The sequence below is a fragment of the Dermacentor silvarum genome, chromosome 11 (genome assembly GCF_013339745.2).
Source record: "Dermacentor silvarum isolate Dsil-2018 chromosome 11, BIME_Dsil_1.4, whole genome shotgun sequence".
Classification (NCBI taxonomy): domain Eukaryota; kingdom Metazoa; phylum Arthropoda; class Arachnida; order Ixodida; family Ixodidae; genus Dermacentor; species Dermacentor silvarum.
Genome location: NC_051164.1, coordinates 40,405,731 through 40,420,645, shown reverse-complemented (window position 1 = coordinate 40,420,645; position 14,915 = coordinate 40,405,731). Strand labels below are relative to the sequence as shown.

Sequence of the window (14,915 nt, the reverse complement as noted above, 5' to 3'; positions counted from 1 at the left end):
TATGCTTACATTTATGATGTGCATATTAAGGAAGCCCAGATGGTCAGAATCTGTCCATAGTCCCCTTCTGCGATGTTCCCCCTAACCCAAAGCACAGATGTAGAGCTGGGATTTTTAATCAGTAGTAGTACTACTTATTCAGCTCAGGAGAGTAGGACAGCTATGAAGAAAGTGTTGCGCCTATGCTGAAGAGGCCCATAGTGCCTTCAAAGTGGATAGGGATAATATTGTTATAGCCTATATTTCTCTTTTTTTTCTTTTCCCTGTTCCTTTTAAACCATGTCAGTTACTATATTTTCAAGAATCCTCGCCCTTGTGATTGGCTTACTTCCTTAACGCAGGGCGCGCTTGTGTGCTTGTGCTGTGCAGGCAGTTCCGCGCCATGGACCACTCCGGGGACAAGAAGCTTGACAAGAGAGAGTTCAAGAAGGGCCTGCAGGACTTCAAGGTGGACCTGAGCGACCATGAGGTGGACACCCTGTTCAAGGAGCTCGACACGGATGGCAGCGGCAGCATCTCTTTCAACGAGTTCCTCGTTGCGCTCAGGGTGAGTGCATCACACCTTTAATCTTAACATAAACTTGTGATACCAAAGCAAAGAAAGCACCTAGAGAATATAGTGACGAATACTGCCATTAGCCATTGAATTGACCATTAACCCTTTGTTGCATATGCTGTCTGGACAAATTTAGGTTATTTTTTGGAGCAAGTTTAGTGCTTCTGAGAAGTTGTTGTGCATAATGTCAACTTCAGTGGACTGCAGAAGCTTTCTATAGCTTCCCTAGAGGTTGCTACCAACCACCGTTTCCCCCAACTCAGTTTCAAAGATAGCATCCTGTTGTTCCGATGGGTAACTCACGCCCGTCCATACATCTTTACTTATAACTCTCCTAACATCACTGTTTGATGCATATAGTTGTCTACATGGGATAGATAAAACATTCGGAGGCAAGATCTGTAAATATTGTGGTTGAGTGAAGACAAGTTTTTTCAACGGAACACATTTTCTAATCAGGATACGCGGAATAAAGCGACGTGCGACAACACTCGCCTGCCTAGCCACCACCTCCCCAGTCAGGTGGCATAGTAGCCCCCCTCCCCCAAAAGTAAATTCATGGCTAAGCCACTGCAAGGTATACTTGCGGATTACAGGCAAAAGTGAGCAGACGGTTCCCTACTGCTTTGTGAAGTATGGCTGGCCATTACAAGATGAGACTGTCTAGACCCACAACTGCCTTAGTACGCCATGCAAGCTCTCGCCTGTGTTCGCCGCATGCAGCCTCCAATGTCGGCGGCCCGTCTGGACTGCATCAAAGAGACGTTCCACAAGATGGACAAGTCCGGAGACGGAATCATCACTGTCAATGACCTCAAGGGTCATTACAACGCTCGGCAGCCCAAGTTCCAGAGTGGGGAACTCAGTGAGGACGACGCGTTTCAGCTATTCCTGCAGAACTTCGACAGTACCAATAACCCCGACGGCAAGGTGAGAACACAAATGAGTTTGCAGTTGAGCCTGGGCACCATGCTCGAGTAAAGAAAGAACACTGTTTACTGACGGGACGCCTGTGTATGTCATTCACATTTTGTCCTGTCAATAAGTCTTGTCTTTCTTTACCCTAGTAAGTGTCAATTGGCGCAAATTAGCACTGTGTTGAACAACATACGTTTTAATAGCATATAATGTTTTTGAAAAGATGCAGAAACTAAGGAGTATGGTTGAATTTATCTTTAGTGTAAAACACGAGAAAGAGACTTGAAACACCTGTCACGGTAGCTCAGTGGCTATAGCGTTGGACTACTGATCTCAAGGTGGCGGGTTCCGTCTAGGTCATGGTGGCCACGTTTTGATGGGTGCAAAATGCAAAAACACTCGGGTACTGTGCAATGGGTGCACTTTGAAGCACACTGGGTGGTCAAAATTAATCTGGAATCCCACCTCATAACCAGATTGTGGTTTTGGGAAGTAAAGCCACAAAACTTAATTATCTAATTTTTTTAGGCACCTGAAAGAAAGAAATGACAAGATGTGTCCACTTGTGCTTTCTCGAAAAATGACGCCAACTTTAACAGCCCTGCCTGACTTATTGATACAACCTGTGATGACAGCACAGGTCATTAATTTCAGTGTGTGACGTGTTGCAGCAGTATTGCTCACGCAGCGATCCTCCACATGACACACTTCTGCTGCTCTGTCCTACTTGGGCACCCAACTAAGGTGGCACATTCATAAACGTTTGTTAAATGTTTTGTTTTAGGCTTACGTGCTGTTTCAGTGTTGCGTTGCAGTTTTGTACTTGTTAGACTGGTTATACCCAGAAAACAAGATATAGTGTATGTACGCTTTGATGAATATGCACTAGAAAGCCCTGGCTTGCTTCCGTTGTAGTTTGGAACTTCACTGCCAACTTGCCAGTAGTGCACTAATGACAATGCAGTGACCTGGAGTAGCACCAACACGTTTTGAGTCACGCACGACATTTTACCTTGGCAGGTGACAATTGAAGAATTCGTCGACTACTATGCGGGTGTGAGTGCCTCTGTTGACACGGATAGCTACTTCGACCTCATGATGAAGAATGCCTGGAAGTTCTGAGCAACTCAAGAAAAAAGATAACGAGTCCACCCTTGTTTGGCCACGCGAACCTTGTAGCCTGTAGTCACATGATGCACTGCCGTCACACGTGCTTTTTGTCCCGTCCCGGCTGAAACCGTCGTCGTGCAGACATCCTCTAATATATAACTCGTCTTAACAATTCTCTTCCAGCTTCATGTGTCGCTGTTTTTATTGACATGCTTTTTTATTATTCAGGGCATCTTATCGTTTGCATCCAACTCTTAATTAATAATTTTGTCAAACTTTTATATGTCTTATATCTGTAGTTTACTACACATTTGGAGGGTTGTTTGCTTGTCTTCTGCGTGACATGGAAAAAGAAAGAATATCCTAATGCGTGCAGTGGGTAAACCCTCATTTAAGTTGCTGTACTGACCAAATGGGCTTACATGCTTGCGTCACTACTACTTCATGTTAATGACCATATCAGTGAAAAAGCTGGTGTTTTTTATTTTGTTTTCTTTCATGCTGGTGACAGATCTCCTGGTGCACAGCTATTATCATCTGACTTACTTTTAAAATTTTGGTGAAGTCACACATAAATGCCCACATCGATCTGTTAAGGTGAGCTGAAGTATTATTAGAGTAGCTGTGTTGCTAGGCCTAATTTCCAAAGAAGCTTCTCTAGTCCTTCAGTTATCGACTCATCTTGTAATAGGGATACGTTGGTAAATTATAGGCTTTGTGAAGTAGTTAGTTTCTTTGAAAGTTGTTCCACTTAGTTGTTTGCCTCCAGCAGAACATAAAAAAAAAAAAGAGTACAGTGCAACCAAAAACTCAATCATCAGGTGGAAAATACAGTGAAGAAGATGAAGTTGTCGTTGGACGTCTAGAAAGAAGACTACCAGTCATTTTGACATTTGCGATGCATTGGCGGATTTGCATGGCTGTTTTTAAACGTTCGTAAACCAAGTTCCAGTCTTAGAATGACAGAACACAGGGCCCAAAGTGATTATTTTTTCTAGAAAATTAAGACATTCAAGTGTTTGTAATGTCAATCAATTGTTCAAGTTAAATATGATTTGAGTGTCGAAGTAGTTGTTTCAGAGCAAGTTGACACTTATCATTACTGTTGGTAATAGATTGGCATGTTATTTCACATGCTCTGATGTACCACATCCAATGCGATACATGTGATATAGTGTGTGTTGAAATTTCAGGCATTGCAGAGAGCTAGGATTTGGTAACGGCGTTGTTTTATTACTGTGTGACAATTTGTTTGCTATCTGGCACTCAAACGACTAACACATGTTGTCATTGGCATCACTTGTTAATCAAGCGAGTTACATAAACCACATTTGACATATTCGTGCAAAAAGAATCTTTACGTGTTGTTTTCTGTGACACTTTTTCACAGTACACAAGTTGAACTGCCAAGGTGTGTTACGTGGCAAAGTGCTTTCCCCTTTTGTGGAGATATTAAAACATCGTCAGCAACATTCCTAGTGTGAAATCTGTGAAAATTCTGTACACTGTTTCCAGGGTGCTGACATAGTACCAAGCATTGCTCGCCAACTTTTTGCTGCCAGTTTTCCGTTTACTGAAGACTACCTATATCATGCGTTATGCAGTATTTAAAGAATGTTCTAGTAGTGTTACATTGGAATGCAGAAGTTCTTTGTTATCACGTCAGCAGCAGTTGTACCATTTTTTGTTGGACCGATTGCAGTTCTTGATGCGTACTAGTTGGAGACAGTCTTACAAGCACTGTCTGTATCAGAGTTGCTAGTGCAAACTTGGTTTGTTCTGCATCAAGATACACAGGTCTCCTAGTTGCACTTTCAATTCAGTGCCATGTGCAAGGTGATGCTTGATTAGCTGTGCTGGTGACAGTTACCACTCAGGCAACTTCACCGCTGCTCAGTGAATTAATGATCACTGAAGCACTTCGTTGCACTGCTGTCATTGTGAAACAGCGTATTGACTTGCCTCAGGTGCAGTCAGGCACTATTTGTACGACTACCTGTGTAACAATCCACTTCTGCATTTTAATCTTGCTTTAAGCCGTTTACGCTATGTAGCTCAGGTCACGCTGAGATGGTGTGAATAGCAAGTTGGGGCATTTAAGGTAACTATTTAAGCTCACAGACCAGCTGCAACATGGTTCTAACTTTTGTTCGAGCCACAATTCTGACATAGATACTGCTTTGCCAATTTTAGTCATGACTTTGCACAAACTGACTGTCATGCCAAGCTGTTATTGGTATCACGAAGGTGGGGGAATAAGAAAAACGTTTTAGGATTTTTATACTTCCTTTGGTAATCTCTTCGGAGGTATACAGTTCCTTTGAGAGCACTTTGAGCTTCTCATTCACACTGTGTGAAAGTGCACTACGCTTTTGGTATCTAGTCGCACAATATTCTTGCTGTTATTGTTGCTGCGAGTTGCAGTTTGAATGCGTGGACAAGATGTTCGAGTGAAGACAGGATGCAGTGGTACTAAATGTTTTCTTATTGTTCTGCAACTTGAAAAAGGCAGACACATGTGTGCAGTGTTCTCTTTTGTTCTCTTCCCCCTTGCAAAACTTGCGCTGAACCAGAGTTAAAAGTTTCTCGAACATGTTGAATATTTCTGTGAAATGTCAAACAACTTGTCAAAAGGATGTGATTCGAAATTTGCTTTCAGTAATCTGCTATCCACTGAAAGTGTAGTTTTGCCATTAAACAAGGTTAAGATCCTCTATATCTGGTGGGAAATCTGCTAAATTGGCAACACTGTATGTGGTTCACGTATTTAAAGGAAGCCAATAACAGTACGGCATCAAAAGATTTGTTTGGGGCCAATAAGTGGCTCACAATTGTCCCGTTTTGAACCGCCGTCTTGGTGCACGGCTAAATGTTCAATGTTATGTAACCTGCCTACTCTTGCCGTCTAGTGATTTACAGTTGCAAGTGTATTATACGTCAGCTAGGATACTGAATCCTGGCGCCCATCACTGTTTGATTGACGCTGGTGTCAATCGCTGCATTTTTTTTTTTTTCATCTTGAAAAACTTAAGCAATCTGATCTGAAAAAATTGACTTGAAGTGCATATAATTTTAAAAACTTTGTTTTAGCATGCAATGTGTGAGATGTTTTTTTAATATAGTGTTTTGAGTAACTTTGGAACTAAGGACATATGAAGATGCTGGTACGAGCGATTTCGTGAAGGGTTTTTTAAGCACAAGCTCTGGTTGGTGGCAGTGATGTCTGTTGTATGTACGCAACTTTCCACCATTCCACTTTTGTGTGCAGCATCCCTCGGTTTCACTACTTTTGTTACTGTCTCAAGACATTTTGTTTTGCTTATTCTCGTAGATGTGCGTCGTCCACCACATTTTTGTTGTGGTCATTTCCGTATGCTGCTGTCTTCGACTGTAGCATGCATCTCATTTTGAAAGCCTTGCTTAGACACGCGAAAGTGGTAAGCGCACATTTCACGTACGTAGCGTACCGCCTTGTTAATTTATTTTTGGCATTCCGTGTCTTTCTCAAGATTGTTTTGCCTTTATGATCGAAATAAAGAACGCTTCTGAAATACTGTTGCTGTTTCGTCACTCCTTGCCAGGGAGGCTTGTTCACGTTTCTGAGAGAAGCGTACATGTATCTGGAGACATGCGAATGACTGCGCTGTCTTCAAAATGGTAAGTTCAGCTGCTACAGTCATTGCCTGTGCAAGTGTTGAATTAGTTGAACCTCAACATAATGAATATGCATATAAAGTAAGTCTATAATGTTTATTGTCGACATCAGGATCACGTCCCAAAAATCACAAAATGTCACAATCGCTCGCATGTAGCTCGATATTTAAAATTACCAGTTCAAGCAAATTATTAATATAAATCAAGAAAACGAAAAACGATGAGCTGTATGCCCCATATGGCTGCTGAATGTACAGAAATAAGCATTTATTTTGGGCTGTACTTGCATTCCAAGAACCATTTTATTAAATTTGAACTCTTCCTGTAGGGAAACTTCATGACCTGCCTGTCTGTCTCTGCATTACTTGCGGTGTCAGTCAGAGAATGTTCTTTAATTCATGTGCTTCATTGTGGTTTTCTTCATGATCGAAACCAACCAAAGACGAGGGTAACGTATTTCTATCCTTTGATGATTACATTGCAGGTAGGCAGAAATAGAGGCATTTTTGTTTGTGAGAAGTCCGCATGTCCAATCTTTATCTCCAAAAAATTCTGAATTTAGTCGTTAATGCAATCAGCATGGAAGCAATGTCGCGACACACGGTATTGCCACTGCCAAAACGTCATGTGTGAGGCGTGTATGCAGCCAGGGCGTTCTCGCTAATTTCTCTGGACTACACTGCACCATTTTGCTGCACCACTGCGAAGCCCGTGTGAAACATATTGTCCTTTTACCCTTTTACCTTCTATATGGCCGTGAACCGACCTTGCCTTTCGAGACTCTTCTTTCGACCACACTCGACTCGCCGACGGAGTACGCTCGTGATGTCATAACCACAGCGACCCAGGCAAGCCAGATTGCCCGTCTTCGTCTCTCTGCTTCACAGACACGTCAGAAGTGCCGTTACGATCAGCGCCACCGCGATGTCGAATACGAACCAGGTGCTCTTGTGCTAGTTTGGTCTCCATCCCGACGTGTCGGTCTTTCGGAGAAACTCCTTTCGCGATACTACGGCCCTTATCGCATCCTCCGTCAGGTGACGCCTGTCACATATGAAGTGTCTCCACTGGATGCTACCGTGCCTTCACCTCTATCTGACGTCGTCCACGTCAGCCGCCTCAAACCGTTCCTTTCTGGAACCAGTGAGTCGCACCAGTAAGGTGCTTCTTCTGACGGGGGTAATGTCACAGTGCGTAAGGTGGAAAGAAGAGGACATGGTTGGTGCCCTGGGAGACGACAAAGAAGATTCTGGGTTTTCGCTTCTCTGCGCAGCCATTAAAACCCATCTGTAAAGCCAGTACGTTTCTTCCTTCCCGTAACATTATTTAGCCAAAATTGTCTGAATATACAAAATGTGGGTCCAATTCTGCCCATCGCTGGAGAAATGTTAAAGTTTATTTTTGTGAGATAGAAGAGTGGCACGTACCTATGACACAAGTTCGTGCCAAAGGGGTTTGTTGAAAAGCGTCCCATACCCAATTCCCCAAGTTGGTCCGACGGTCAGTTTCAAACCGAGTTGCGTCAGCACAGCAGCTCGACGCTCTACCCTTTAAAGACCATGGACTACCCAGTAACCTAGGTTGGTGAAAAAAGGTTAGGAAAAGGCAGACAGGCATACCATAAACTTGGTGAAGTTCCCAAAGATGCTTAGTGTATTAAGAGATTGAAAACTTTATTTTAGCATTTTTAGGGTACTTCACAGACTGTCCGGAAACTATTGATGTATATACGTTTGTATCTATCCGTTTTCCTGCCAGCCAGGATTTTTGTTTTGCGAAGAATGCTTTGCTTTAAAATGATTGCCATATTAAAACATACATGCTTTGCACTTGATGCAAAACAAAAGTCATAAAATCTTGCTGACAGAGCATTGAAGGTGAAGTATATGTGCCCATTCTGAGTGCCTCGAATTAAGCATTCATTTGGTGTGCGCCTTAAGCCATATTATATTGTGATAGCAATTATATGGACACTCCAGGCGAATTTCCGTCGGCGTAGGCGTCGCCGTGATGTCCCGTGTTGCAATAACATCGCGGCCGCGCGCTATATGTGCTGCAGATGCGAGGGAAAGCTTGCGAGGGTGAGCCAAGGAGGTTAAAAAAAAAAAAATTCTGGAGTGGCAATGCCGCTTCGAAAGGGAAGCCAGGCCGCCGCCATCGTACTCAGGGCACGAAAAGAGATCAAGGAATAGTGAAATATAGGTAACGCCTTCTTTTCGCCTCCGTGTTTGAGATGGCTAATTTCGCTGTAAAGATCCTATATTGAATATATGCCTTTGTTTCACTGGTGTTAGGAGGAAACCTAAATGCCGTGGCACATTTTTAGGGGAGTTCTTGATATTGACACTCAGCCAAATATAATGTTTTAGCTAGAAACAACGACCTAGGTTATATTTTAAAATTACCCGAGCGTTTACATTCGCACAACAAAAGCACTTATGGTGTGCGCGAACTGCAGCCTTGCGCGGCAGTTTTTCAGAGGTGAAGTCAGGCCAAGCGCTGGCTTCACCCCTGCTGCCAGGTAAACAATAGCGGGCGCCGCCACTCCAGAATTTTTTTTTTTTTTTTTAACCTCCTTGGGGTGAGCCAATAAGTATGGTAGGTCGATGACCTGAACCAGCCACTCCTCTAAAAATAAAGGAGGCACTGCCCTGCTCTCTATATTGCGCATGCGCAAAAAAAATAAATAAATAAAATAAAAATGCACATAGGGACGTTTGTTTCAAGGTTTCTAGGCACATAGGGACTTTTGTGTCTAGGTACTACTGAGGAGTTGTCGAGTTGCCGGTTTTGCTCTGTTCGTCCCTAGCGGAGCTCACTGGAGTGACTGCAACACAGCGCAGCATTCGCGCGAAGTCGTTTTAACTTTTCGAACATGGTACGATTTAGTGAGTCATTTCGTCGTAACGGTAGCACAAAACTTGATAGTCGCAAGGGATACGTTAATGCTTGAAATTGACGATGCAGGGACTGGCTTCGACGGCTTTTACATTACGCCGTGCGGTTAGATGAATTTAATTACTCATAACGCAGCTGAATATACACTTTCGGGAAGTTCGCGTGAGTTCTCACAGTCGTGGACATGAGCGGCGTTTCTGAGCAAATTTGTGCGCGCTTTAGTGATGCAAAAATAGTTTCGGTTTCGTTTTCCTGCTGCTTGAAGCGTCACCTACTTCCTGCAGAAAAAGAAAGTGTAATGGCGGCATCCTGTCCGACTTTTGAAGTTGTATTAGCTCCGGCTCAATTCTTTTTTTGTGTTGTTTACACAATGCATTCCTCCTAAATACATTAATGTCTACGTTACAAGTATTTTGGGAACCTCTAGAAAGTCGAGCATCTACACTTTTCGCACGACTGTTCCTATATGCGTCATACCAGAGGTAAGCAGTCACTGCCTCCTGCACAAGCTTGCCGCGACCTAGGCCGCTATTTGTTATTACTATTCTTATTATTTAACGACATCCATTGTCCGTGTGCAGCTGCATATTACTACCATTGTACTTCCGTCACGGCATGACGAAAAGTGAAATTGAAGCCACTACGAATTAAAACCGCTGCAACAAGCGGAGACAGGTATTCGCAACCTGCGTTTTCGTTTGCTTCAGTTTTCGCTTAATTTCGAAACAAGATAGCATTTGTTGGTCCGCATCGTTCATTAATATGCTTAGCATGTCTCGCGCACACCTCTCCGTCGGAAAAAATCGCAGGTGCGTGTACAGTTTTTGTTGCTAGTTAACAAAAAGTCCGTATGGACAGCGCAGTTAACGTAGCCAAGTGTGTTATTGAATAACTTGGTGTAAAGACATACAATATTTCTGCGAAAGTTAAATGAAAACAAAGCAGGGTACTCAGTTATGTATTTGTGCACGTGTGCATGGACCCGATGCTGCTGCACACAACAGAAGCCGTTATTTTCTTGTGCACTCATGCGCCTTGTATGGTTGGGATGTTGGTTGCGTTCAAGAGAGGGTCCCGGTTGGCAGGCTAAAATTGTATTTGCCTATATTTACATCTTGTAAGATCGGTGGCTACACAGTTTCAGAAAGCAGGTGCTGACATATTGCATGACAGCAGATTGGTGCACGGTAAACGCCTGAAGCGGCATCGTTGGTACTAGTGTGTGAACGCTAGTAAATCTAACTGCCTGCAGGTTTCTAGATGGCATCAATAAAATGTCTAGTGAGATTTCTAGAAAATTATTGAAAAAGTATTTGAAAACTATTTGGACTTTTGAGTGTTGGCTATTCAATCCGATGACGCAATCGAATAGTGACATTTGATTCAAGGTTAAAACCGAAAAATGAAGTATTCGAATTGTTATTCGAAAGTTTGTAGTATTCACCCATCCCAATAATAAATTACATGCTTTACGCAGAACACTTCACTCTGTTTACCCTATACTGACTTAGTGCTCTGGTACCCAACCATCAAAATCATTTCGGCTCCCTGTAATCTTGCAACAATGGCACATGCAAACAAATGTATATGCATAAAGCTGATAGTACCAGTAAAGGATTTATTGCTTTGTTAGCATCCCTTTCAGTCAACAAAATCAGTGGTAACAGTCCAGAATACAGGACAAGCTGCTTCCTCAAAGATACCTGCACTGTGTCTTACCTGTCTCTCTCTTTCTCTCTGCATCAAACTAATAATTAAAAAAAAAGTTGTTTATCTTAGGGAAGGTGCTGTCATTCGCACAAGAAATACACTAATGAGGGTGACCAGGTATTTGCAAGTGTACACCCTTTAGGTGAGAGAACGAAGACTGACCATGATTGGCTGGCATGTGACCTACCAATGCAGGCGCAATGGGAGAATGGATGAACAGTGACGCTTGATGGGCACATGATTGCTGACGCCATTTGACTGAACGTACAAACTGGTGCTCTTGTAACTCGTACTTTTAATAGAACAGCGCAAACAGTAAGCAGCTTGAAGCAGGGAATGGTTGGAAGTCGGTGCTTTGCGTTGTTTCATCATCCTCCGGTTTTTCCTGTTCTGGTCACAGTGACTAGCTCTAGTTCATTCAAAACCCATCAAGCATTATCTTCACAATCATGCTACAGCTGGACTTGAGACGTGGTTGCTTTGCCTAAACTGGCAAAACAGCTTTGCACATAAGGTGGTAATGCTGTAATGAGGAAACTTGGACTAGTTGGTGAACATTCGTCGACGAAACAGCACTAAGTCAGACAAGGATTAAGTAAGGTACCAGGTTGTTTAGTGACCTGGAAAAGTCAAGGAATTGTCGGGGAATTTTTTTATTTTAATGAGTCCGCGAAAATGACTGATTAAACTTCCCGTGTGGCGAATCCATGTAGGTCGGTTAACCCGCAAAGTAGGATAACATGAGGTTCCTATGTGGCATAAATCAGATCTGCTGGGATGAAGGAAGCTTCTGCTGTGCAGCCGAAAAAGGTCTGTTCTTTTTTAAGAAACTGTCACAAAGGCATAAATTTCTAATCTAAGTGCACAGCACTTATGCCTCATTCAACTGGCTGATTTCGAGCACTCTAAAGCACTCTTGCAGTGTGTTGTACATTTGGCTGGTTGAAATCGAGCGCTCGGAACACATTCACCTGGTTCATTCAAAGCACTCAGAGGCACTCTTCACTTTCAGACTGAACACGCGACCGAGATCCGATTGCTCTGGGAGAACTTGGCACATTTGGCTCGGCCAGGCTTTATCCGCCTTCAGTGTTGAGTGGGCTCTGCATCACTTCAAATCGAGTTGGAGAACAGTAGGAACCAGTCGAATGTACCATCAGTTGGATAATGTAATATAGAAACTATGTGGCATAGCAATCAAAGCCACTCTGTAGGCGTGCTTTGTTGTGAAGTTGTGGGTGGAGCAGAGACTTAACTTTACCTTTTTCTTGCGTAAAAAAAAAATACCTTCTTTAAACTCGCATAATCAAGTTATTACGTGTCCCACTGTCCAATGAACTATCATTTGAATTTTTAGATAGAGCAGAACAATATGCCACTTACAGTGGAACACACAGCAAAAGTACCATGTTTTCAAATTCAGGACCATTTTATTCCCTCCTACTATTGTTTGTTGCATAACAAAGCACTTTTATCCAACTGTGTTTGACTGCCAATATCAGATAATGAAATGACACTGACCAAAGCAATAAGTTCTATGAACTTATTGCTAGGAGCACAACCTGTCCCAAGTTGTGCTCCTCGATTCAACAATGCATTAAAATGGTAAAACAGTAAAACAACAGTAAAGCAGTAAAACAACAATGCATTGTCTCAAAGTATGGGACGAAATACATCGGCGTTCCAGTTGCTTTTGTGCTTCAATGTGTAAAACAGCATTTTGGTAAAAAAGTAAGTGGAACGACAGTGCATTTTTACCACGAGCTTGATGGGACATATCTCCAAACTGGTGTCATTTTGGAAATTCATTCCAAGTGGATTCGACTGACAAGCTCACTGGCTACAATTCGTGAATTGCAATATGTGTCGTCAAGTAATTATCTAAGAAGTTAATTAGTGAATTTTGTTTATTATTTCAATATGTGTTTCGATTTCTCATGCTACTAATGCCCGCCTCTTCAAATAACCCAGCTCAATGATAAGAAATGCTATTTCTATTTCCAGGTGGTCTAAATTATTCTAGAGTCCTCCACTACGGCCTGCCTCATAATCAGATTGTGGTTTTGGCACGTAAAACCCCATAATTTATATAACTATTCATATTTTTGTGCTTCGATGCATAAAACGACGTTTTGTTAAGTGACTGGCACGCCAATGCATTTCTCCGCAAAGTTGGAGAATTAATATCTCAAGACTGGTTTCAGCCTGGGAATTAGTTCCAAGTTGATCCGAACTCCGCGGCTAGAATTTGTAAATTGCTGCATGGTTCATTAGGTAATTAACTAAAAACTTAATTGGTTTATTTTGTTAATTAGTCGAATATGCATTTCAATTTTTTGTGCAAGTAATGTCTGCCTCTTTGAGTAGACTAGCTCATGAACTAGAATTGTGCTTTCTGCCACAGGCAACATTTAAAAATTTTTGAATGTGTTCTCTGAAACACCTTGTATATAGAATTCACTCAGTAACTGAAATGATGCCAAGCCGGATTCACTCGAAATCATAAAATATAGAAGTCCAGAAGCCATGCGCAGCAGCGCTTACCCTCGCACTCAAAGTACTAAAAAAAAAGAGTGCAGTTTGGCCGGGAAGGCGAAGCAGTATTAGTGATAGCGAAGTAGAAGACAGTTATACGAAGGTTCTTACCATGTACATCCGTGTAAGGATCGCACCCGTGTAAGGGCCGCACCCCCAACTTGACAGCCAATGTTTAAAAAAAGAGATCCAACCGAGAAGCAATGGCGTTCCGTGCGCTGATTCTTATCGGGCTCAACAGCAAATTGTCGCCCGCAGCGTACTTTCGCGCGTAGCTACTGGATGTTGAGAGGAGGCGATCATGGAGGTTTACGGCGGCTTTCATACTCGTAATTGGAAAATGAGGTCAAATGGCCCGGCCCTATGAAAGGCCCATCAAAATCGCGACAGAAAAGTGCGGCCGTTACGAGTCTATCTGTTTGTCATAGTGGCCATATAAGTTGTAGTAAACATTCACCTAAAATTAAAATAGGAAGCGTAGTGTAATGCACGGACCATGTATACCTGTAAATACCTCACTGGATGACCTCGAGCACTCGCTTTCACAACGCAAGCATTATGAAGAACGCCGGAAGCGGAGGCGAACGGCTCGTACAGCTGCGCGATTCACCGTAACTCTGAAAATTAGATTCATCATCATTATGATGATGAATCCTATTTTTATGTCCACTACAGACGGCCTCTGTCAGTGATCTGCAATGTCCTCTGTCTCGTAACTCTGCAACACTCGGGGCGTGGAAACACAGCCCGGCAAGGAAGACAGCGCGCATGAAATAAGCAGCCATCCCTGCTCACCCTTTATCATTGCACCCAAAAAATGATTACCAACAATTAGATATGGCACGCGGGCCGCATAAGCATCAGCCGCGCACAGTCATTCACAGCTACGGCAGGGCTAGAGGAGAAGACGCCTGCTCTCCTTCCCATTCGCGTTTGATTACGTGACCTACAACTAACTAATTGAGCGCGTTCGAAGATAATGCCCATCAAGCCGCCATCCTTTTTGGCTCACTGTTACGTGCTTTTTCCCGCACCCACAGGGCATGGGTCGCTCATTTATATGGCTTTTGGATTTAAAAGCGGAACATCACGGCGACGACAAAGGCTAAAATTTGCCTGGAGTGTCAATATAATTGCTTTCGTCATAAAGCGAGAAATATAAAATAGTTAGCAAAGGGTATATATACATATATATATACATGGGTAGGTTTCGGAACGCTGGTCGGGCCCCAGCCCTCCCCGGAAAAATGAAAACCTTCCGCCTATGGAGACATATATATGTCTGTGGCTAATTTTTTCTTTGCCTTGCCAATCTACACGCGACAGTTGCTCGTGGCTGTATCTGCTGTGCGTGGCCTCCAAGATAGAAGCAGCGAGCTGCGTAGCGTAGTCTACTACAGCCACCACAGGTTGCTGTGACGAGCCCTCTCGCCGCCAAAGCAGTCAACTTTTGGGTGGGGCTATGCCCCCTTCGCTTTTCCCCTGCGTTGCTTCCAGCACACCATTGGAGACAAACGTAAAGAGAAAGCCACTC

General features: G+C 43.0%; 2 protein-coding genes across 10 annotated transcripts in view; both read left to right on the top strand.

Moving 5' to 3' along the window:
- Positions 1-14,915, top strand: part of LOC119433320 (calcyphosin-like protein) — a 152,476-nt gene that overhangs the window by 59,920 nt on the left and 77,641 nt on the right. For 3 of the 9 annotated variants that reach the window (XR_007464430.1, XR_007464431.1, XR_007464427.1), the window contains exon 6: positions 3,406-4,420. The exons of 1 other annotated variant lie outside the window; for it this stretch is intronic. The gene's annotated coding sequence lies outside the window, so the exon portion shown is untranslated. Of the gene's footprint in view, positions 1-3,405; positions 5,269-14,915 lie in introns of all 9 variants that reach the window. 5 more of the 9 variants (XR_007464429.1, XR_007464423.1, XR_007464426.1 and 2 more) reach the window with 3 other exon arrangements.
- LOC119433324 (calcyphosin-like protein) overlaps positions 1-14,915 on the top strand; it is a 96,854-nt gene that overhangs the window by 28,651 nt on the left and 53,288 nt on the right. Inside the window, exons 3-5 of the mRNA XM_037700477.2 lie at positions 370-547; positions 1,280-1,486; positions 2,495-3,995. Of these exons, the coding sequence (XP_037556405.1) occupies positions 370-547; positions 1,280-1,486; positions 2,495-2,596 (487 nt within the window). The 3' untranslated portion in view covers positions 2,597-3,995. The remainder of the gene's footprint in view (positions 1-369; positions 548-1,279; positions 1,487-2,494; positions 3,996-14,915) is intronic.